This window comes from Ursus maritimus, unplaced genomic scaffold, assembly GCF_017311325.1.
Source record: "Ursus maritimus isolate PB19 unplaced genomic scaffold, ASM1731132v1 scaffold_35, whole genome shotgun sequence".
NCBI lineage: Eukaryota > Metazoa > Chordata > Mammalia > Carnivora > Ursidae > Ursus > Ursus maritimus.
The window spans coordinates 10,376,253-10,401,296 of record NW_024426119.1 but is presented as its reverse complement, the minus strand read 5'-3'; the positions used below and the strand labels follow the sequence as shown (position 1 = coordinate 10,401,296).

Sequence of the window (25,044 nt, the reverse complement as noted above, 5' to 3'; positions counted from 1 at the left end):
TACTGTTAGTTTATCTGCCAGTAGCAATCCTTTTCTAATTTTGTTATAAACTACAGGTTTTGAAATAAGACTGCTCAGAATACAAAAATTACATTAGAACAAGAATGAAAAGTAATTTAATCAAAGCAGAGAGGCTTCTTTTTTAGCACATGGCTTTAATGACATCTTTTGGCTCCTCCACAGCCTTAAAACATGATTTTTCATACTTTCTGGTTCACAGTTACAACTACCCAACAGCTTAGTTTTTGACAGACTGAGGTGTTACTATCATAATTGTCTGGAGATACAATTTTATATAATTTAAAGAGTTATATGTTAGAATTCAAATTTATGTGTATACTATAACTTTCTGAAATCTGTTCTTTTAGATTTGATAGGTTTCTCACTCTCAGCTTCTCTAATATATCCTATCGTAAAATTTTGTTCAAGAAAGACACCATATGGTGTATGTAGTATGTATTAACTTTACATAATGATGTTATTTTTTCTTTATTCATAAAAAATGACAAATAAACCAACTTTCTTTTTTCCTTTCAATAACTTTCCTGTTAAACTTATAGAAATTCTCATTTAGAATTGCAGACAACCATTTTGCATCATAAGATAACAAAATGATGTCATATCTTCAATAGCATAATCCACTAGGTATGATAACCTCAAACCTGTTACAGGTAAAGGCTGAAATTGTATCCATAATCACACCCATATTTTGAAAATATGCTAATCAATGTCTTATCATAGAGCTCTTTATACTTTAAAAATTATCTTTGTTTTTTTTTTTTTAAGATTTTATTTATTTGACACAGAGCACAAGCAGGGGGAGCAACAGGCAAAGGGAGAGGGAGAAGCAGGCCCCCGTGGAGCAAGGAGTCCAATGTGGGATGGGATCCCAGAACTTCAGGAATCATGACCTAAGCCCAAGCCAGACGCTTAACTGAGTGAGCCACCGTGGCGCCCCAAAATTTTCTTTGGTTTTAAAAGGAAAATACGGACACCTAGGTGGCTCAGGTGGTTAAGCGCCTGCCTTCAGCTCAGGTCATGCTCCCAGGGTCCTGAGATCCAGTCCCAACTCCAGCGCCTTGCTCCACGGGGAGGCTGCTTCTCCCTCTGCCCACCGCTCCCACTGCTTGTACTCTCTCTTGACAAAAAAAATTAATAAAATCTTTTAATAAAATAAAAGGAAAGGAAAATAATCACTGGCACCTCTCCAGAAAGCTATCCTTAGGATCCATGTTACAGGATATCACCTTATGTCTATAAACACATCTTTCAGGACTTTAGTAATTATATGCAGAATTAATCACCATGGAGTAGTGGGAAAGGCAGCTATACAAAAGAAAATGCCTAGAAATTTAACAGGAAAGTTACTAAAAGGAAAAAGTAGATACATCAGAAGATTTTTAAGTGAGTAATTTTAAAGAGAAAATAAGAGCAAAGCTCTGAGAATAGAAAAACTGAATTCTAGTCCTGACCCAGGTACATAACAAACCTGAGCTAGTTTCTAACCTCTTTAGACCCCTAATTACCTTCTCAGTAGAGTACAGATAGCAGTAACTGTTTTTCCTACCTCAAAATAAAATAATGCATATGAAGGCAGTCTTTACTTCCAAAGTCTTCTATAAATATAAGGAGTTTAAAATCATAAAAATATGATTTTAATCAAATTTTAATATGGTGCCTTCACATTATTTTTCAGATTCCACAGGACTTTTGGAATATTGCATTTTTCTTACATTGAACTATTATTTATATTAACTAGAGTCCGTTTTCAGTGTAGCTATTCTAACTAGAATTGAAATTTCTACTGACAACCTTTTTGCATATATTTGTAAAGTATGTTGAAATTACCTAATCAAATCTGATACAGAACCGAGAACCACTAAATATAATTATATTTTATTTCATTTTACAAAGCAGCAAAATCTGTAAATACCTCATTAACATAAAATGACTTTTAAAGGCAACAGAAAAACATTCATAATTTATTAAATAATTTCTAGATTCCCTCTGAAGTCAAGAAAGGACCACCTTCATAAAGCAAGCTCTACCAAGCAAGAACATCTTGGGGTAATAAGGCAGTGAGGCTCCACTAAAATGTACAAATTAATCCACAGGCCAAATGCAGTTATCCTCTAAAGCAGGCAATCCAAAGAAAAAAATTCTATGTTTGCTTTTATTTCTTAAAAATTATTATTCAACAAACACTTATGTAGTGCTTGCAGTGCGGAAGACTTGTTCTAAGTGCTGAACAAATATCTGAATCATATAATCCACATAACAACAGGTGACTATATCCCTATTTTACAGATAAGGATATTGAGGTATAGAGGTTGGGTAATTCACAAAGTCATACAGCTGGTAAGTGGTGGAGCTAGGATTCAAATCCAGGCAATCTGGCTCCAGAATCCAGGCACTTAAGCATTATGTTAAGCTTCCTTCCATAAATACACCCAGTTACATGCAGGTCATATTCTATTAAGCAAACTTGGAACTTCTATGGGATTAAAGATAAGGGTAAAGAGAATGTGTAAACATCCATCTCCTTATTACAATAAAGAATGAATTAAAAGACATATCCATCAGATGTATAGTGTTTCCAGGGTTAATCTATTCATTGGGTCACTTAAAAGAATGCAGGAAAAAGAATTTTTTATACCAATGCAAATAAAATAATATTTCTTTTAGAATGCTTCAGGAAACCAGCAATTAAAAATAAAAATAAACCAGGATTGTAAACACAGGAAAAATAGGCTTCACTTAATTCTACAAGAGAACACTCTATAGGTAGTGCTGTCCCAAATGATCAATACGTATGAACAGGCATCAGAGATAAAGCTGGAATCCCTTAGCTCTCTAATAGCAGAGATGATGCCCAAATCTCCATTTCATAATCAAGAATTTGGAGCACCAAAGCCAGAATGTCCTTAACTGAATCCAGAACCTCGGTACTGCAACTGGGATCTCTAATCCTAGGGACCCAACAGATCGAGAAAAAAATACTCCTAAGCAGAGAAGAGCCCCTAATACTAGAACCTTAGTAGTATTTCTGAAGTACGTTTGTTTTTTAATTGAAGTATAGTTGATACAATGTTCCATTAGTTTTAGGTGTACAGCATAGTGATTCCACAAGTCTATTCATTATTCTATGTTCACCACAGAGTGTAGCAGCCATCTATTACCAGCATGTTTCAATTTGTGATCTCTCTCTAGATGCAGAGTCTCAACTGTGGTAGTGAAGTATCTACTTCCTTTCGTGGGTTTGGGGGAAGATGTGTTTCAGGCATGCTCAAATCTGAAACACATTTTCCCATAATACCTGTGTTAAATATAGTGCTTCCACTGTGAATGTGACCACAGAATTTTAGAACTGAGAAGGACCATCTATTGTAGTTCAAACTTACATTACAGATGAAGAATTGTGGCCCAGAGAGTTTAAGTGACTTGAAGAGCAATACACAGCTGATCTCCTAACTCAGACTGTTTTTTCCCACTCTATTCTATTGCCTGCTTTGGCTACAAGTGCAAGCTGTCCTGGAAACCCAACCATTATTTCTACATTGAAACTATGAAGAAATGTTTTTTGTTTTTTTTTTTTTAAGATTTTATTTATTTATCCGACAGAGATAGAGACAGCCAGTGAGAGAGGGAACACAAGCAGGGGGAGTGGGAGAGGAAGAAGCAGGCTCTCAGCAGAGGAGCCTGACGTGGGGCTCGATCCCAGAACGCCGGGATCACGCCCTGAGCCGAAGGCAGACGCTTAACCGCTGTGCCACCCAGGCGCCCCTATGAAGAAATGTTTTTAAATTCTAAATATTCTAACTTAATAATAAACATTTAGAATCCAAATTGTTGATAAACAACAGAACACCTAAAACGGGCCCCTTCCCACTTTTTGGACAGTTAATACTACACCTAAAGAATCCCTGAAAACACGTTTAAAATTATTTGGGTCTACAATATTCTTTTTGAGTCAGTTCACTCAAACTTATCCCTCTTCATTTACTGCAGCTGATGGTCTTGAATCTTTGTTCCCTATAATAAAGGAGTCCTCTTCGTAGCTATCCTACCTATCCTTCTGCTGCTGTCATCTAATGAACCCCAAAATGGGATTAAAAAAAAAGTTAAGTGGTAACCCCCAGATCAAGTAAGCTTCACTTGCAAATGAGGAAACTCCTAAATTTAACAATCCCCTCCCTACTTCTTTGAAGGTATCATCTTAGGTCATTTCCCCATATTGCTTAAAAGTGATACATTTATTTCCTTGTGGAAGGAAAGGCAGAGCAGCATGAGGGTACTGAAGACCTAAAGTGGCAATGAGAACTGGGGGTGAGAGAGGGAGAAGTGTACAGGAGAGACAGAGAGAGAGAGAGAGAGAGGGAAGACACTGAAGATAAATGTACTTACTATGGATAAAAGCCATACAAAATAACTGAAATTTTGTGATAAAAGTCATTAACTTTAAGATAGCCTAAAACATAAGAAACGCTTTTCAATTACAGTTAAAATTATTTGCTCTAATAAGAACCTCAAAATTAACCAATGACATGACAGATAGCAGCTCTTATGAAAGAAAACTAGGCAATGTTTAAAGTGTAAACTAAGTTTATAAGACCAGAAGGTAAAAGGTTATTATTCTAGTCACAGTGGTAAGAGTAAAAACTCAATGAGAAAGCATAAAATTATCAGTTAACAACATTTACCCAGGGCCCTATATATGCTAAGTACTATGGTGGGGTGAGGAGATGGGTGAAGATGAAGGCAGAAAAGGATACAAACAAAATATAAGGAAAAATAAATGAAAATTCATGCCCTCCAAGAGCTTACAATCTAATTGGTGATATGATATATATCCATGAAAAAGCCTGAAAACAAATGTTATATATAACTGCAAAAAAATATAATCCAAACAAATCACAAAGCAAAGAGAAAAAATGGTAAAATTTATGAAAAATGGATGAGATTATAGAAAAGGTGGATGTAATTTATTCAATAGCTCCAGTGTTTGAGAAGTTATTAATATATCCTTAAATAACTCCTAGAATTATTATTCTTTCTATTCCCAACAACCATTCTTCCAAAACTAGAATGTACTATTGAAACAATGTGTGGAAGTCAGAGTCTCTAGTTTCCCTTTTTCTATTAACTATGTAGTATTCTAGGACAACTGTATTTTCTTTTGAGTTTTATAAAAACAACCCTTGTCATGAACCTAAATAAAATATGATTACTTTAAAAAGAGTTAAGGACGAAATCAAGACAGTTTACACTGGAAAATATTTCATGCATCACATTATAAAATCTAATACATCACACATTATGTTCATAATCAACTTTTACAGAAAAGAGAAAAAGTTCCACAAATACCACAAAATGATATTAGCAGGCAAAATAAACAAGCCTAAAAACTTGCAATAATGCAACATACTCTGATATGCATGCATGGATAGGGCTGCATGCACACAGGTAAATTCTGAACTTTTAATAACTTAAAAGCTCAGAAGTTACACAGTTAGCAAGGAAAATATGTTGAATCTGTGTATTAAACATAAAATGGACAAATCTTTGTAAACCATTAAATATAAATTTTCAACTTCTCAGAAAAAATTTCAGTATATGTGCTGCCGAAGCGAGCACGAGAAAAAATTTCAAAAACAGCCTTCCTATACTGAGTCAGTAGTGAAATAATCTTATCTTCTGTGTGGAGGAGACCATTCCTTTTGGGGCTTCCCTTATAAAAAAAAAGGCTGTCTGGTCAATATTTGTACCAAGAATAATGAAATGTTTTCAGACGAGAAATTGGAAAAGAATTATTTTCTGGGAGTATTTGCCTCAGGTAAACTCTAGAGCTATTTCGAGCAATTTAAATCTAAAATTTCTGAATATTCTTGAGTTTCAAATTATATCAGTAATACATGTAAGATAACAAAAAGGAAAATACTTAAAAAAATAATTAAGATCTACAAATATGACTACAATAAAATTGTTTTCAAAATAAAATTGAAAAACTACACAAGATCTCTTTGTATTAGGATTGTAATGCCACTAATAAGCGGGGGAAATTCTACACAAATTCAACCAAAAAATTTAGAGGTGGGTTTCATGGTCACAGCATGGAGGCCAGGCCCACGCTCACCTTGGACGTCTTCCTCTCCACCATCACCATCTTCTTCCTCATTGTAAGCCAGCTCAGCCTGCTTGTCTGCCTCGTACTCACCTACGTTACCATCATCCCCATTATAATCCGCCAGTTTAGAGCCATGCTGCGGATCAACAGGGGATTCATTCTCATCAAAGAATCGGCCTGTGAAGTAGGTAGAGGATTAATTCAAGAGTAAAGAGAGAAGAAAAGAAGGGGCCTACACTGGAGGCAGACCAGAAAGTAGACAAGTGAAACCTGGCAACTTTCAGGGTACTAGTTACAAAAAAGATACATTTTGTGAAGGTATACATTTTGTGAAGGTTATCCAAGACAAAAAAGAAATAAGAATGAAGATGGAAAACAACTTTTTAAAAAAGAATTTCTCTTTTGTGTTAATTTTAGTACTTGTTACTTAAGGTTTGAATATTTTCTTAAAGAAAAGGTTACCATTTTCAGGACCATTTTCCTAATAACCAACAGCTTCTCCAATATAAGTATTTGTCTAATTTACCACTTTAGGAGAACAACAAATAATTTTATTATTAGATACAATACATATGTGGAATCTGTAGTCATTTATTGCTTGTGAAATACCACTTTCTATAAATAATTTTGATAACTTTTTTTGTAAAAATCAACAAGTACTATGCAGGCTAGTTTCTTATTGGATGCTAAGACAAACTAACACAACTGAGAGCCATCTCATTCAGAGACAGTGACTCACGATAGCCTTGGATTTCCAAGGAGGGACGGCAGAAAGAATAAACCATCAGAATTCCTAGTGGTACATGTTTTGAAAAAACATCCCAAGTAATTCTGCTTTATTCTTTCCCATTTCCTAAGCAGGACTTTTAAAACTCAGTAGTAGAGGAAGCTTAAGAAAGTTGACCTACATGAGACTGTTACACTGCACACATTCATTAAAAAAAAAGAAATAAAAAAGAGCAATAGATATAGCATCTACTGTAGAAAGGTATTCAACAACTAAGTACCGAAAATAAAAATGTTAGGCACACTAAGATCTGACTCACAAACACAAGTTAAACTCTACTTTGACATTAAATTTAAGTAGCATAAAAGTAAATTTTATTCTAATCCCTAAAACATAAATAACAGTAACTTGCTGATGAAAGAATTTAAGACTTAAAAAAATTATAAAAACTTTCTATGATAAGTCTAAAATTTTTTGAATTTTATTTTTAAGAATGACATTGCAATGAGATATTCAGGAAAAAAATTAATGACTTCTTTGCTTGGAAAGGAAGGTTAAGTACAAATGGAAAGAATTATGGAGGTATTTGGTCAATTCTACAAATAGCTCACCACATCACTAGGCCAATATATTTTATTTGCTGGGTAGAGTTAATCAAGAAAATAGTTAAAGAACAAATCACACTTACATAGGCTTTCAAGGATGGGGCATGTTTACAACAGGAGACTTAAGTAATTGGGGCCAATAAAAAGAGCATAAAGTCATCCTACATCTATTCCAGAATAAGGTTGGATATGTACACTTAACAAAAAAATGGAAAAGTTGATAAAATAGTTAAAGAAATGGATATAAAAGAGTTAAAGAGGAAAAAAACAGAAAGAAGAATATATAAGCTAATTTGAGAGAAAGACACCTTGTCTCCTAATGATAGTAATACAAAACAAAACCTCTTGGTGGCTTTTGTTATTATTTCTTTCTCTAACAATAAAATAGATGACACCATTTGTAAGCAGAAAAAGGGAGATTTATAGAGATCTACATTTTCTTTTTTAAAATGCAATATTTATTATGGTCTAAATACCTGGAGCAGTTAAATCATCCTTATGCAATAAAAAACTGTTGTTTTATATGCAAACATTTTAATATGGTAGTTATAGTTACCAGTGAATTCTCAAGGTATACCATTTTCTCTAAGAAAAATTTTTCTATTTTTTATCAGTTATGAAATATAGAAGACTAAAAAATTAGTCCAAAAAAGTTATTGTAAAATATAGTTATTATCATAAGACATGGTACATTAACCAAAAAAATTGTCCACCTATACCTATTATAATATTCCAACAGAACAATTTACAGTTTCTTTTATTTTTTTAAAGATTTTATCTACTCATTAGACAGAGAGAAAGAGAGATAGCACACAAGCAGGAGGAACAGCAGAGGGAGAGGGAGAAGTAGGCTCCCCACTGAGCAAGGAGCCCGATGCAGGGCTCGATCCCAGGACCCTGGGATCATGACCTGAGCCAAAGGCAGATGCTTAACTGACTGAGCCACCCACGCACCCCTATGGTTTCTTTCTTTTATAGGTGTTTGATGATCTGACTAGCCTGAATTCAGTCCTAAAATTATACTACTACAATTAGTGACGCTAGACAGAGATAACCAGAAAATCAATAACAAGAATGGTTGAAAAATCAACCACAGGGGCGCCTGGCTGCCTCAGTCAGTGGAGTGTGAGGCTCTTGTTCTTGAGGTTGTAAGTTCGGGTGTAGAGATTTCTTAAAAAAAAAAAAAAAAAAAAAAAGAATGGATGACCACACCCCTGTCCTTTGCTAAGTAAGTAATTTATGCTATCATATATACAGAATTGTCATCTTTGGAGAAAGAGCTAACCCTTCATATAGGGTTGTTAACACTATGCTAGCCAAAACAAGGGAGAAAAAAAGAACCAGATACACGTTGCCAGTCAAGTTGGGACATCAAAATTCAAATTAAACAGTGAATGAATACGACAGTAAAAAGAAAAACGCCTAGCAATAATAAATATAACATGCTGCTAAATTATATAATTTTCAGGCAACATATTCACAAAAAGAGTTATATAAGGGAGAAATCTGTGTGGGTTAGAGCTAGAAGGGAAGGTTTCAAAAAAGAGGCAAATACATTGAACCATGACAGAGAGAAGGAAAGAAACATTCGATGAATAGGTTAAGAAGGTACATGGAGTATTCAGGAGACAGTAGAGAGATTAATTTGACTGGATTTATATTAGACGAAAAAGAGGGAGTTTAGACAAGAAAATTAGGAATAATTATGGAAAATCTTTACAGTTAGAGACTTTAAAGGGCCTCTTATATCTACTTCACAAGGTCAGTGTTAGAATGAATGATAAAGTATATGAAATTATCTACATTGCTTTTTGATCCAACAAAGACTCATTAATGTATGTGAAAGGTATTGCACTGGGCACTGTGATGCAAAAATAAACTTACTATCTCTATTTCTGGTAACTCATTGTAGTAAAGGGAAACAAACATGTAAACAAATATTTAGAAAGTGATGCTGTATGTGCTATACCCCAATGACCTAGAAAGTGACATCTGAACATGGAGACTAGTGCTACCACTGGTTTCTATTTGATAGAGGAAGTCTGGACTTTACGTAGGAGGCAACAGGCAGTTGTCATGATTTCTTTCAAGCTGAGAACAGGAATCTATCTGGCTTATGTACCACAGCAACTCCACTGTCTATTCAAGTAAGGAGCTATGAGGACTTAGACTAGAAAGATATAATAGGAATTTAGTTAGGAACAGATGAATCAAATACATTTAAAAATGACAAATTGAATGCATGGCACAATGGAATGGAAAGACTCAAAGAATGATTTTATAATCCTAGCCTGGAAACTAAAAATAAAGATACTTGTACCCAAAATGGAACAACTGAGAAGGTATGGGAAAGCAAATGCTTTAGGTGTACTGAACTTAGGGTTATAGTAAGATATCCAAATGAAAATATTTTATAGATGCATGGAAATATGGAACTAGATTCTAGGTACAACGTGAGGGCTAGATGTATAGATTTAAGATTCATAAATATAAAGATGATAGGTTAAATTATGGGAAGATACTTTCTATGAGGAAATGAATATTTACAGAAAACAGCTATAAATCAAAGAAGTGATCTTAGGTAATAACTGTATTTGAGAAGGGGAAAAGGAAGTAATGAGGGTAAAGTTATCACATGATGGTGTAAAACTGTGATGGGTTTCAACAAGAATTAAGTATTGTACTTTATCTCTGAAGCTTTTTACCTATTTAAAGATTTTTGATTGTTATTTTTTATAATAATTTTTTATTATGTTAGTCACCATACAGTACATCCCTGGTTTCTGATGTAAAGTTCCTATTCATTACTTGCGTATAACACCCAGTGCACCATGCAATACGTGCCCTCCTTAATACCCATCACCAGCCTATCCCACTCCCCCACCCTCCTCCCCTCTGAAGCCCTCAGTTTGTTTCCCAGAGTCCATAGTCTCTTGGTTCATTCCCCCTTCTGTTTACCCCCCCTTTCTTCTTTCCTTTCTTCTCCTACCAATCTTCCTACTTCTTATGCTCCATAAATGAGTGAAACCATAGGATAATTGTCTTTCTCTGCTTGACTTATTTCACTTAGCATTATCTCCTCCAGTCCCGTCCATGTTGCAGCAAATGTTGAGAAATTGTTCTTTTTGATGGCTGAGTAATATTCCATTGTATATATGGACCACATCTTCTTAATCCAGTCATCTGTTGAAGGGCATCTCGGCTCCTTTCACGATTTAGTTATTGTGGACAATGCTGCTATGAACATTGAGGAGCATATGGCCCTTCTCTTCACTACGTCTGTATCTTTGGGGTAAATACCCAGTAGTTCAATGGCTGGATCATAGGGTAGCTCAATTTTTAACTTTTTAAGGGACCTCCACACTGTTTTCCAAAGTGGCTGTACCAACTTGCATTCCCACCAACAATGGAAGAGGGATCCCCTTTCTCCACATCCTCTCCAACATATGTTGTTTCCTGCCTTGTCAATTTTTGCCATTCTAACTGGCGTAAGGTGGTATCTCAATGTGGTTTTGATTTGAATTTCCCTTATTTTTAAATCAGTTCTATCTCTCAGTAACTACAATGCTAAAACTGTGCCCAGCTAGGTGAGTAATATGGTAATTATATTCAGTTTGGATCTCCAAATTTCCTTACATTTTTCCAAAATTCAACTGTGTACTTGAATATCATTTTCATCCTGGTGGCTGCCTGAAGATGATTAACTAACTTACAGCCTATCAGTAACAAGATACCAGGTCCATCCCAACAGTTTAAACATGAGAATACGAAGAAAGAAGCAACATACACTCTAGCTACTGAAAGTCTTTGGATGGTATCAAGTTGTAAAAAAAAAATCCTAAGAGATTGTTGACACATGTTTCAGTTCACTTTAAACAATACAACAGAACTTCATACAGAATGATAGGTATTCTGTAAAACAGTTTAAACATCAGACTCCAAACTCTGAAAACCAGTAGAAAATGAAAAGATGACAACAAATAACTATAACATTTCTCAATCACAAAAAGGTATTTCAATCAAGAGAACTAGAATGTATGTTTTAAGCCCATACTGGAAATCAAACCAAGGTAAGTTACTTTTTTGCTTCATTAGCTCAAGTTTTGCTTATAGGTTTCAATTTCTCAACTATTGTACGAAAAACAGGTTTTATGTTTTTCTAGTCATTCTTTAAATATATTATCACTATTATAAAGAAAATGAATCGATCTGAGTTGGCCATAATAACTCCAGAGAGAAGAAAAGAGAGTAGCCTTCATCTTTTCCTGGTATCCACTCTGTACCATTCATTTGGAAATCAACATATTCAAATGACTCTTACATTATTCAATTTAACACCTACAGTTTTGACTACTTCAAGTATCCCTGAGGGTCCATGGCATGTGATAACTTATAATCTGTTGAGACATGAGTTAAAGAGTTTGAATGCTGGAAGGGTGAGGTGTGCAAATTGTGACGACAATGTTACTGCAGGCTTTCCCCGCCAAGCAATGTATAGGGAAAGCTACCGACTGGCTTTTGAACGGTTTACTTTGATTTTATTATGAAGCACATTATGGGGAAAAAAGACCATACTTATTTTACATCTCAAGGTACAGGACCTGAATGTAGTAGGCACAGGAAGGAATCTGTTAACTGACTGTGGACTTATGGAAGGTAAAGAGAACCGAGGGAAATGAAAGAAGCATGGTAGCTGGAAATTATGTCTAACAGCATCTGAACAACCTGACCATCATCATTCCCCAACCCACATTCCCAATGCAAAGAGGTTCAACTGCTCTTTCCCCTTCTTTACATTATCCACAGGCTACATTTTTGTTATTTTTTAAGACTAATTCTATGAGGGGGAGGGAGAAGAAGAGAACAGGAACACACAATTTGATTTCCATCAAGGTCAAATACTGTTCTCCTTTACCTTTTGTTTTTATCTTCCACCAAACCTACTGGACTAGTCTTAGAATCAGCATAAAATAAAGGGGCCTGAGGCAGGAAGTAATCTGCTAATTTTTGAGTAAGTAATACCGGGCACATATCACATATTTATGACAAGTACATCAATCTTATGTACATTAAATAGTTGGACACTCCATTTTCAACTTCAGTATTCAAATATTCTTAATAGTTTAAGATTTTAGTAATTTGAGACAGAAAGAAAGCACAAGCAGTGGGGAGGGGCAAAGGGAGAGGGAGCTCAGCAGCCTGATGTGGGACTCGATCCCAGGACTCTGGATCATGACCTGAGCCAAAGGCAGACGCTTATCCCACTGAGCCACCCAGGTACCTCGAAAAATTGTTTTTCTTTTTTTTTAAAGTAAGCTCTCCACCCAACATAGGGCTTGAACTCATGACTCAGAGATCAAGAGTCCCATGTTCTACCGACTAAGCCAGGCAGGCGCCCCTACAAAATTTTCTTTTTTTTGTTTTATTTTAAATTTTTCTTTATAAAATAGCACTATGATGCATACTTTACAAAAGTTTGACAGATTTTTCTATTTTTTTATTACTAAATATCTTCAGATATACAGAGAAGTGTGGAGAATATAACATCCATGTTTCCATCATCCAGAATTTCAAATTCTTTTGTCATGTTTGTTTTAGAACTTTTAATAAAGAAAACATTACAGATGCATAAAGTTCCCCAGGACCTCTCCCTAGCATTCTCATCCTACCCCAAAGATAACCTCTATCTTAAACTGGGTGTTAAACATCCCCATGAAACCTTATGTACTCATTAATAAATAGTATTGATTCACAAGCCTCTAAACTTTAAATACATGGCATCTGGGCAGGAAAGAGTTAACTTGGCATGCCTGGTTTGCTCAAACCTTGTACATTCCAAAGGAAGGTTTGTCTTCAGGACTGGTAGTTGGCTGGAAGGTGGAAGATAACTTCTGAGCCTAAGGAATGTTCTGCCTGATAAGTATTTTTGTATGCCTGAGGCTTTGGGCCATGCTATACCAGTATTATTAGATATGTTTACCCTAAAAAGCAATTTATGGTGTATATTTGTTTTTGCTAGGTGGAGGGTAGGAGGGCTAGGGTGTGAGGAACTGAGCTCAGTCATGAGGGCATCACATGACATGTGGGCACCACATGACTGACCCCCAAGGAACGAGTTTCCTGAGTTGGCAACACTTCACACATATTGTCACACATGTTCACTCGGAGGATTAAACAAATCTCCATGCAATTCCACTCAGAGGGGACACCCAGAGGCTTGCATCTGCTTTCTCCTGGATCTGGCCCCATGAGCCTTTTCCATTTGCTGGTTCTAATCTCTGTCCTTTCACTGTACTAAACCATAACTGTGAGTATAACTCTTCTGTGTCCTGTGAGCCCTTCTAGTGAATCATCAAACCTGAGGGTGATCTTGGGACTTCCAACATAGCATAATGTATCTGTTTTGCAACTTGCTTTATTCTCTCATTATGCTTTTGAGATTTATCCATGTTGATAAATGGGGCTTTGTTCATTCATATGAACTCCTATATATAATTCCATTTTATTTGTATGGCACATACACAATGATTTATCCATTCTCATACTGATGAACATTCATTTCCAATTTTCAATGTAATAAACAATGAATGCTCTTGTACAGGTCTTTTAATACATCTGAAAGTGTTTGTAAGTACATATTAGGTACTAAGTTGTAGGGTATGTGCATCTTTTCACTCTTAAGATTCACTTTCTGATTAACAAAATTTCTTAATTTTAATCAAGTCCAATGTATCATTTTTTAAATTCATGGTTAGCTTTTTTGGGGAGGAGAGATTAATCTGGTTTAAGAAATATTTGTCTACTCCATGTCATGAAGATACCATTTTGTTTTCTTCTAGAGGTTTTATTAGCTTTAAATTTTAAGTCTGGAATCTATCTTTTTTCTTTTTCTCATTAAACTTTTGTTTTAATGGGTCTCAAAATTCTATGACAGATTTTTGGTCAAGTTGTTTCCATTAAAAAGTACCGATTTTAAAAACTAATAACTTAAAACTGCCACACACACAAAAAAACAAATGGTCCACAAAGCATTCTCCTTTCCTTCTGAAGGTCTTACGATGCATTATCATTAGCCAGTCTTACTATTAAACTTAAATGGCCAATTGACACAAACCGTTCTGAGACCGTTCTTCCACCACTGATAAGACTGGGATGGCAGGTATTGGGGATAATATTCATTTAGCCTTCTGAGCTTTCTGGGCAGACTTGGTGACCTTGCCAGCTCCAGCTGCCTTCTTGTCCAGTGCTTTGATGACACCCACAGCAACCATCTGTCCCATGTCATGAACAGCAAAACGGCCCAGAGGAGGATAGTCAGAGCAGCTCTCAACACACATAGGCTTGCCCGGAACCATATCAACAATGGCAGCATCACCAGATTTCAAGAACTTGGGACGATCTTCAGCTTTTTTTCCAGAATGAAGATCTATCTTCTCCTTCAGGTCAGCAAACTTGCAAGCAATGTGGAACTGTGTGACAATCCAGCACAGATGCATATCCAGCACTGATTTTGCCTGGATGGTTCAGGATAATCACCTGCGTTGTGAAGCCAGCTGATTCCACTGATGGGTCATTTTTGCTGTCACCAGCCACACTGCCATGACAAACATCTCTGACAGATAGGTTCTTGACATTGAAGTCCACACTGTCCCCAGGAAAAGCCTAACTGAAGGCTTCATGGTACATTTCAACAGACTTTACTTCAGTTGTAACACTGGCTGGAGCAAAGGTGACCACCATGCCAGGTTTAAGAACACCAGTCTTCACTCGGCCCACAGGCACAGTACCAATACCACCAATTTTGTAGACATCCTGGAGAGGCAGATGCAAGGGTTTGTCAGTTGGACGAGTTGGTGGCAGAATGCAATCCAGAGCTTCAAACAGTGTGGTTCCACTGGCGTTCCCATCTTTATGGGTGACTTCCCATCCCTTGAACCAAGGCATGTTAGCACTTGGCTCCAGCACGTCCAACCAGAAATTGGCACAAATGCTACTGTGTCAGGGTTGTAGCCAATTTTCTTAATGTAGGTGCTGACTTCCTTAACGAATTCCTCGTGTCTCTTCTGGCTGTAGGGTGGCTCAGTGGGATCCATTTTGTTAACACCAACAGTAAGTTGTTTTACACCCAGCGTGTAAGCCAGAAGGGCATGCTCACGGGTCTACCCATTCTTGGAGATAACCTGCTTCAGATTCACCAACACAGCAGCAACAATCAGGACAGCACAGTCAGCCTGAGATGTGCCTGTAATCATGTTTTTGATAAAGTCTCTGTTTCCTGGGGCATCGATGATGGTCACATAATACTTGCTGGTCTTGAATTTCCACAGGCAGATATCAATTGTGGTACCATGTTCACATTCAGCTTTCAGTTTATCCAAGACCCAGGCATACTTGAAGGAGCCCTTTCCTATCTCGGCAGCCTCCTTTACAAATTTTTTGATAGTTGTTTTGTCGATCCCACCACACTTGTAGATCAGATGACCAGTAGTGGTAGACTTGCCTGAATCTACATGTCCAATGATGGCGATGTTCATGTGAGTCTTTTCCTTTCCCATTTTGGTTTAGGTTTAGCAGTGGTTTTCACGACACCTGTGTTCTGGCGGCAAACCCGTTGCGAAAAAGCTCTGCAATCTATCTTGAATTTAATTCTGTATGTTGTGGAGGTAGGAGAGCCAAGGTTAATATTTTCCCATTTGGCTATCCAACTGACCCAGTACTATTTATTGAAAAGACTATCCTTTCCCCCATTGCATTATATTTTTTAAAACTTTTTAAAAAGATTTCATTTATTTATTTTGACAGAGAGAGAGCACAAGCAGGGGGAGGGACAGAGACAGAGGGAGAAGCAGGCTCCCTGCTGAGCAAGGAGCCTGATACAGGACTCGATCCCAGGACCCTGGGATCATGACCTGAGCCCAAGGCAGACGCTTAACTGACTGAGCCACTTGGGCGCCCCCCCCATTGCATTATATTATCAATGTTGTCATAAATCAAGTGACTATATACGTGTGGTTAATTTCTTCATTCTTCAATCTGTTCCACTGGCCCATCTGTCTATTCTTGTGCCAATACCATATTGTCTTAATTACCTCATCAATAATAGTTTTATAAATCTTGATGTCTGATCATAGAAGTCACTAAGTTTTATTCTTCCTATAGATTACCTTGGCTAGTCTTAGTCTTTTGCATTACCATACATATTTCAGAACCACTTTATTTCCATCACATTTCACCAAATTCCACCCAATTTCCACCAAAAAGAAAAAAAATGCTGCTGGAATAATGAAGGGGAATTCTAGATCTAGCACCGGAATTCTAGATCAATCACAGAAGAATTGACATCTTTAAAACACTGGGTCTTCCAATCTATCAACATGGATTTACTTATATATCATCTAATTTCCGTCGATAACGTTTTGTAGTTTATAGAAGTTCTTGTGAATATTTTGTTAGATTTTTTTTCAAGAATCTGATGTATTTTATGTGATTAAAAATAGTTTTTTGGGGGTGCCTGGCTGTGAAGCATGCAACTCTTGATCTTGGAGTTTGTGCGTTTGGACCGCATGTTGTGTATAGAGATTACCTAAAACAAAAATCTTTAAAAAAAAATAGTTTCTTTTTAAAAATTTCACTTTATATGTTTTTTGCTGACATATACAATTAATTTCTTATAATAGCCTTCTAATAACTTTGCAAATGCTTATTTAATACTTATTTACTTTAATAGTTTGTAGATTGCTTTGACTTTTTCACATATAAAATTATACCTGCAAATAATACCAATTTTATCAGTTTTATTTCTTCCTTTTCAATCTCTATACTGTTTATTTTTTTCGCACTTTATATCATTGACTAGTACCTACAGTGAAAAGTTGAAAAGAAGTGATGATAGAGGTTATCTTAGTCTTCATGATTTCAAAGGGAAAATTTTTGATAGTTCACCGTTAAGTGATGTTTGTTATAAGGTTTTTGTAGATACTCTTCATCAGATTAAGGAAATTACTAACTAGTCCTAGTTTGCTTAGAGTTTGTTGTTTATCATGAATGCATGTTGAATTTCTTCAAATGCTTTGCATGTATTGAGATGCACCTACTTGATTTGTCTCATGTATTTTGTTAATGTGGCAAATTACATAGACTGCTTTTCAAATATTAAATAGCCTTGCATTTTGAGAATAAACCCAGTATGGTCATCATGTATATCATTTTTATCTATCCCTGGATCCGATATGCTAATATTTTATTCAGTATTTTTAGATGTACTATGTTGGCAGGAATTGTCCTGTAATTTTCCTTTTTCATAAAATACTTAGTTCTGCCATCCAACTTATGCTGGGCTCATAAAATGAGTTGGGAGGTGTGATCTCATTTTCAATTCTCTGAAAAAGTTCGTGTTAGATTGGTTTTATTTCTCACTTTAAAGGTTTGGAAGAATTCACCAATGAAACCATTTGGGCATGAAAATTTCATTAAGGGATGGTTTTAAATTACAGATTCAGTATCTATTTTTTTTTTAAAGATTTTATTTATTTATTTTAGTGAGAGAGTGTGAGTGTGCAAGAACAGGGTGGGGGGGGGCAAAAGGGAGGGAGGAGAACAAGCAGATTCCCACTGAGCACAGAGCCCAATGCAGGGCGTAGAGCCCCAGGTGGATCTCACGACCCCGAGTTCATGACCTGAGCCTGAAATCAAGAGTTGGACACTTAACCAAATGAACCACCCAGGCACCCCCCAGATTCAATATCTTAAATAAACATGGAACTATTCAGATTTTCCATATCATCTTGTGTCAGTTTTATACACAGGTGTTTTTCTGGGCTACTATCCACTTCTACATTTTCCAATGTTTTGGTAGTAATTCATAATATCTCATTAATATCCTCTAATGTTATTCATACGGCTGATATGGATGCTCTTTTTCATTTCTGATATTGATAATTTGTGCCATCTCTTTCTGTCTTGATCTGTGCTAAAGGTCCTATTTTCACTAGTCTTTTCAAAGAACCAATTTTCAATTTTATTAATTTCATTATTGATTTCATATAGTGATCCTGAATTTAGTTATCTAGCTAAACTCTCTTTTTAGTTGTATTAGTGTCTCTTTTGGGGTGTGGTGAAACTTGATTACCTATTCAATTTACTTCATTGTTATTGGTTTATTCAGGTTTTCAAATTGTCTTGAGCCAATTTTGGTAACTAATTTTCAAGAATATTACCGATTTGATCTAAGTTTTCAAATTTATTGTCAAAGTTTTAAATAAAATTTTCTTGTGATTTGAAGATTTAATGTACACCCTCTGGGTTGGGTTGTTTTTTTTTTTTTTTTAAGATTTTAAGTAATTTCTACACCCAACATGGGGCTTGAACTCGCAACCCTGAGATCAAGTTGCACACTCCTCTGACCTAGCCAGCCAGGTGCCCCTACCTTCTGTTGTTCTGAATATTACTCATTTTATCTTTTCTATTTTTTTCATTGGTATTACTAGAGGTTTACCTCGTTTATTTTTGGTTTTGCTCCTAGTATTCTAGAATATTTTCCACGTCACTTATGATTCCTCTTACCTATTTTTTTCCCTCTCTTCTGTATTCTTTCCATTTTCTCTGCTGTTTTTTTTTCTCCTTTCTGTGAGGTCAGATTTTTGGGGTTCTAACCCTGACTTAGCTATTTACTGGCTAAGTAATCTTGAAAGCATTATGAAACTTCTTTTTGTCTGTTTCCAGTCTATAAAATGGGAATAATATCTACACACTGATTTGTTATGAGTTTATATATACAAATACCTCTAGAACAAAAACGGGCACATACTAACCACTCCAATGTTAGCTATTATTATATTAGTATCATCATCATTAGTAGTAGTTATAGTACAACTACTTCAAACACTACCACTACTATTACTAATTTGAATTCGACTCATTGAATTTTTTTAAAAGATTTTATTTATTTATTTGAGAGAGAGAGAGAGAGAGAAAGAGTGAGAGGGAGAAGAAGAGAGAATCTGAAGCAGACTGCACTGAGCATAGAGCCGGACTCAGGCCTTGATCCCACAACGGTGAGATCATGACCTGAGCAGAAACTAAGATTCAGAGGCTTAACCAACTGAGCCACCCAGGCACGCCTCAACTCATTTAATTTTTAGGGGCTTTTTCTTCCTACTGCTTTCAAGACCATAAATTTAGCTGTAAATATTACTTCAAATGTATTTCTCACATTTTGATATGCGTGGTACTATATTATTGTTCAGTTCTGTGAATTTTTAAATGCTGATTATTAATTCTCCCCTCAAAAAAAAGTTCTTGATGACTGACATTTTTAAGTTTATAATGTAGGGGTTTTAAGATACTATTCATGATATAAATTGCCTAAAATTTATCAAGACTCTTTGTGACCTAGGATCTAGTCAATTTCTGTAATCGTTCCACGTATATTTTAAAAAGTCTCACTACTAAACATAGGGGTCTGAGGCACCTGGGTGGCTCAGTGGATTAAGCCTCTGACTCTTGGTTTCCATTCAGATCATAATCTTGGGGTCTTGGGATCAAGCCCTGAGTAGGGAATCTGCACTCAGCGGGGAGCCTGCTTGTTCCTCTCCCTCTGCTCGACTCCCCCACTCCCTCTCTCTCTCTCTAAAATAAATAAAATCTTTTCTAAAACAGGGGTGCCTGGGTGGCTCAGTTGGTTAATCGTCCACCTTTGGCTTAGGTCATGATCCCAGGGTCCTGGGATCAAGCCCAGAGCTGGGCTCCCTGTTCAGCAAGGAGTCTGCTTCTCCCTCTCCCTTAGCTCCTCCCCTCTTCCCCATTGTTAGTGCTCTTTCTCTCTCTCAAAATAAATAAACAAATCTTTACAGTTGTTCCTCTTGTCATTATGGAGTAATCTTTCCTTTTTCCTTAAAATCTGTTTTGTCATTTGTTAATACTTTACATCAACTTTCTTTAGTTTTCACTAAGGAATATCTTTATTTAAATTATGGTAAAACATACATAAAACTTATCATCTTAACCATTTTTAAGTGTACAGCTCAATGGCATTAAATACATTAACATCGCTGTGCAAAAACCACTACCATCCATGTCCAGAACTTTTTTCATCTTCCCCAACTGAAAACTTCATATTCATTAAAGAGTTATATACCCTCCCCGACCCAGAGCCTAGCACCTACCACTCTTTCTGTTTCTATATATTTGATTACTCTAGGTACCTCAAATAAGTAGAATAGTAACAGTATTTGTCCTTTTGTAACTGTCTTATCTTACCTAACATAATGTCTTCAAGGTTCATCCATGTTGTAGCATGTGTCAGAATGTCCTTCCTTTCTTAGGTTGAGTAGTATTCCTTTGTACCTATACACCACATTTGGTTTATCCATTCATTTGGCAATGAACACTTGGGTTGCTTCACCTTTTGGCTATTGTGAATAATGCTGTTATGAATATGGGTGTACAAATATCTGCTCAAGTTCCCTTTTTTCAGTTCTTTGGGGTATATACCAAGAAGTGAGAAATATCTTTTACAGTCCTTTTCTTTTCATATTTTCTGTGTGTATGCGTTTAAGATTTAGCTGTAAACCTTTTACAGCTGGATTCTGCTTTTGTATCCTTTTATGATCTCTTTTGATAAATTTAATCTGTTTATATTTATCATGGTTTTTGTAATATTTGACCTTATTTCTTTGATTCTATTGTTTAGATTCTCTTCTCTAAATTTTCTTCTTTCTTTCAAAATTACCTCCTTTTCCTCTTCTATCCACTTAAGTTATATGGAAGTGGTACATTGTATTTCTATTTTTTAAGTGATTACCATTAATTTTTAAGTTTTTATATTTTTAGTTATTTTTTAGGTAGGCTCCATGCCCAACCTGGGGCTCGAACACATGACCCTGAGATCAAGAGTCACATGCTTTACCAACCACGCCAGCCAGGTACCCCAATCCTTACTTTTTAAACACATAATTTATACGTTTTTTAAACAAAATTACTAAGTATTCAGTATTTCTATCCTCTTTCTGAACAGCACATGGACCTTTTCACTTTACTCTTGAATACCTTCTCTTTTATTATTACTTGCTGTTTTCTTAATACAAAAATAGTTTAAGTCAATAAATTAATCAATAGGTTTGATCAATTTGAGTTCCCATTTTTTGTAGCTATTACTAGCCCTCTTCAATTTTCTTTTTACTGAAAAATAACCTTTATCCTTTACTGAGTGTGTTTATGAAATGTAAACTCAGTCTTGTGTAACTGAGTATGTCCTCATTTTATCCTCATTGTCCTCATTAGCTGGTATAACATTCTACATTGGTAGTTATTTTCCACTCATCACACTGAAGATATTATTCCATTATCTTTTGTCATTTGATTTGCTTTATGAAGTCTACTGTCAATATCATTGTCATTCCTTGGAAATAATCTATATCTTCTGGTATCATTTAAGATTTTTTCCTTGATTTTTAGATACTCTGAAGTTTTCCTACTATGCCTAAAAGCAAAGATTTTCTTCATTATCCTACTTGACACTCAGCAGGCACATTTGAGCTGAGAACCCATGCATGTCCTTATTCAACTGCAGAAAATTCTGAGCTCTTCAAATTCTTCAAAATTGTTTTCAAGTATTGATTATCTACCATTTCCTCCATTCTCTACCTAAAACTCTTATTAGACATACATGTATCTTCTGTCTTAACATCTCTGTCATATATACATATGATATATATTTGTCTCTATATCTCTTTGCCACTCTGTGTTACACTCCTAGTAAATATCTCTCGGTACAACAGCTTCCAAATCACTTACTTAAGTCAATTATTTTCATGGTCTAGATCTCATAGACTGATTTTTATTTCAGTGATTATACTTTTAACATGCACCCCAATGTTCATAGCAGCATTGTCCACAACAGCTAAATTGTGGAAGGAGCCGAGATGCCCTTCAACAGATGACTGGATTAAGAAGATGTGGTCCATGTATACAATGGAATATTACTCAGCCATCAGAAAGAACGATTACCCAACATTTGCAGCAACATGGACGGGACTGGAGGAGATTATGCTAAGAGAAATAAGTCAAGCAGAGAAAGACAATTATATGGTTTCACTCATTTATGGAACATAAGAAATAGCAGGAAGATCAGTAGGAGAAGGAAGGGAAGAATGAAGGGGGGGTAAACAGAAAGGGGAATGAACCATGAGAGACTATGAACTCTGGGAAACAAACTGAGGGCTTTAGAGGGGAGGGAGTGGGGGATTGGGATAGGCCAGTGATGGGTATTAAGGAGGGCACATATTCCATGGAGCAGTGGGTGCTATACACAAATAATGAATCATGGAACACTACATCAAAAACTAAGGATGTACTGTATGGTGACTAACATAATATAATAAAAAATTATTAAAAAAAATTTTTTAAAACTCATAAAATTGGTTTTTATATTTATCTGTTTTTGCTTTATCTCTGCCTGTTTCTTAATTTCTTCTTTTTTTTTGAGCAAGTTAACTCTTCATTTACCTCTTTCAGCATCCTTAAACGTATTTAGTTTTTAGCAGACTGTTACATAAACTTGTTCTCACATTTCAATTGTTGATATGTTGGCTATGTCCCTTAGCATTAATATTTTTCATTTTGGAGTTTTGGTTTGCTGACTGATTTTCCATGTAGGTGGGGTATTTGTTTACGTTTTCTCTCTTTTTCCCTCTCTATGTCAACCCATATTATCTAGTAATGTTAAAGATGTTTTCATCCAGTTCCCCAGCCTAGAATGAGATTTATAATCACATTTGAGTTTCTATTCCACGATGTTACTGGGGATAGCACAAATTCAGTATAAAATCAATGGCAGTGTGGTATCACCAATGCAGCATGATTATAAGATTGCATCCCCAAGTTCGTATCTCCATAAGCCTTCAGGTTGCTCAACATTGTGGTCCTTGATAGCAGCCAGCGATAGCTTTATTTTCTGCTTCCTTTGCCAAGTGAGATGGGGCAATAACCAGGTCTTGGCTTTAAGCAGTAAGTGTGGCTCCTATCTTATTCTTGTTGCTTTTAAGAGCCAAATTCCTGGAAACCTACATTTCCAGACCTGAGCATCATAGGTCCAATCATTCAGTTCCTTTCATCATCTAGTGTTTTTGTTTCTTGACCACAGAAATGTTAGCATTATTTTAGATTATCAGTAAGTTACTCATAGTTCTCTTTTTTATATTTTTGTCTATCACCATATGTGTGAGCAGAGTGGATATGTCAAAGGTGAACTCACTAAACCATTTTGATCAGAGGCTGAAAATTACTTTTAAAAATCTCTCTCGGGGCGCCTGGATAGCACAGTCGTTAAGCGTCTGCCTTCGGCTCCGGGCGTGATCCCGGTGCTCTGGGATCGAGCCCCACATCAGGCTCCTCCGCTGGGAGCCTGCTTCTTCCTCTCCCACTCCCCCTGCTTGTGTTCCCTCTCTTGCTGGCTGTCTCTCTCTGTCAAATAAATAAATAAAATCTTAAAAAAAAAAAAGATAAAAAAATAAAAAAATAAAAATCTCTCTCTATATATAAATCATATACTCTCTGGTACTCTAGCTTGTCTCTCCAGTGTTGCTCAGGAAAATCATTAACCTTGGTTAAATGAATGAACTCCTGCGGCTACCTACCCTGAAGCAAGCTATACAGAAAAAAACCCATAGAAGAGGCAGCTTGATCATTGCCTACTGTTTTGAGTAACTGTGTTTGTGACTTTCAGGATGCTGACATTTGAAAAGAATGGTTTTCTTTATTCAAGGCATCTAAATATACAGGGTATGTCCCGCCTACTGGCAAACAGGTAGGTCTTACATGAATTTTCAGTTTCAACTACTTTGGAGGATGTCTGATTCCCTCCTTGAAGTATGCCTCCAGGATACTTTGGAATATCCCCTAAACTACATTTTATCGCCTACATTCTACATTTTAAATTAAACCAACCCAAATAGATCTTCCAAATACAATAAAACAGGCCAACAAATTATCTAGCCACTTTCACATGACGTGGCAATACAAAATTAAATTTATAAAAATATAGCAATAAAAATATGACATGCTAACCTAAAAGACAAAAAAATACTAAATTTAAAACTGCCAAAAAATTTGTGGTGATTACTGTATAAAATCTAAGACTGTTCCTCCCATATCTAGTCAGGAAAAATTATAGCTATAAATGTATAAGGTTCTGCCTAACAGGCATTCAACAAAAGTTAGTTTAAATGAATATATTAGTAAGAAAAAGAAATGTAAAGATTTAAGTATCTAAAACTAAAAATTAAAAAGTCTGAAAACCTAAAAACTTAAAAAAAATAATAAAGTGGCAAGTCACAAGCAGCAAAGAATAAAATAAGTATAAGACAGATTAGAAATTAAACAGTGGCAGGGACACCTGGGTGGCTCAGTCGGTTGAGCATCTGACTCTTAGTTTTGGCTCAGGTCATGGTATCAGGGTCATGGGACTGAGCCCTGCTTCGGAGCCCTACCTCTGCACTCTGTGGGGAGTCTGCTTAAGAGTCTCTCTCTCCCTCTTCCTCTGCCCCTCACCCCGTGCTCTTGCTCTCTTTCTCTCTCTAAAATAAATAAAC

At 35.9% G+C, this 25,044-nt stretch overlaps 1 protein-coding gene and 1 pseudogene across 2 annotated transcripts in view; both read right to left on the bottom strand.

The window, feature by feature from the left end:
• GOLM2 (golgi membrane protein 2) overlaps positions 1-25,044 on the bottom strand; it is a 108,109-nt gene that overhangs the window by 2,803 nt on the left and 80,262 nt on the right. The window contains exon 9 of one of the 2 annotated variants that reach the window (XM_008702143.2): positions 6,134-6,301. The exons of the other annotated variant lie outside the window; for it this stretch is intronic. Within the exon in view, the coding sequence (XP_008700365.2) occupies positions 6,134-6,301 (168 nt within the window). The remainder of the gene's footprint in view (positions 1-6,133; positions 6,302-25,044) is intronic. 2 annotated transcript variants of the gene reach the window in all.
• On the bottom strand, positions 14,362-16,059 carry LOC121100207 (annotated as a pseudogene).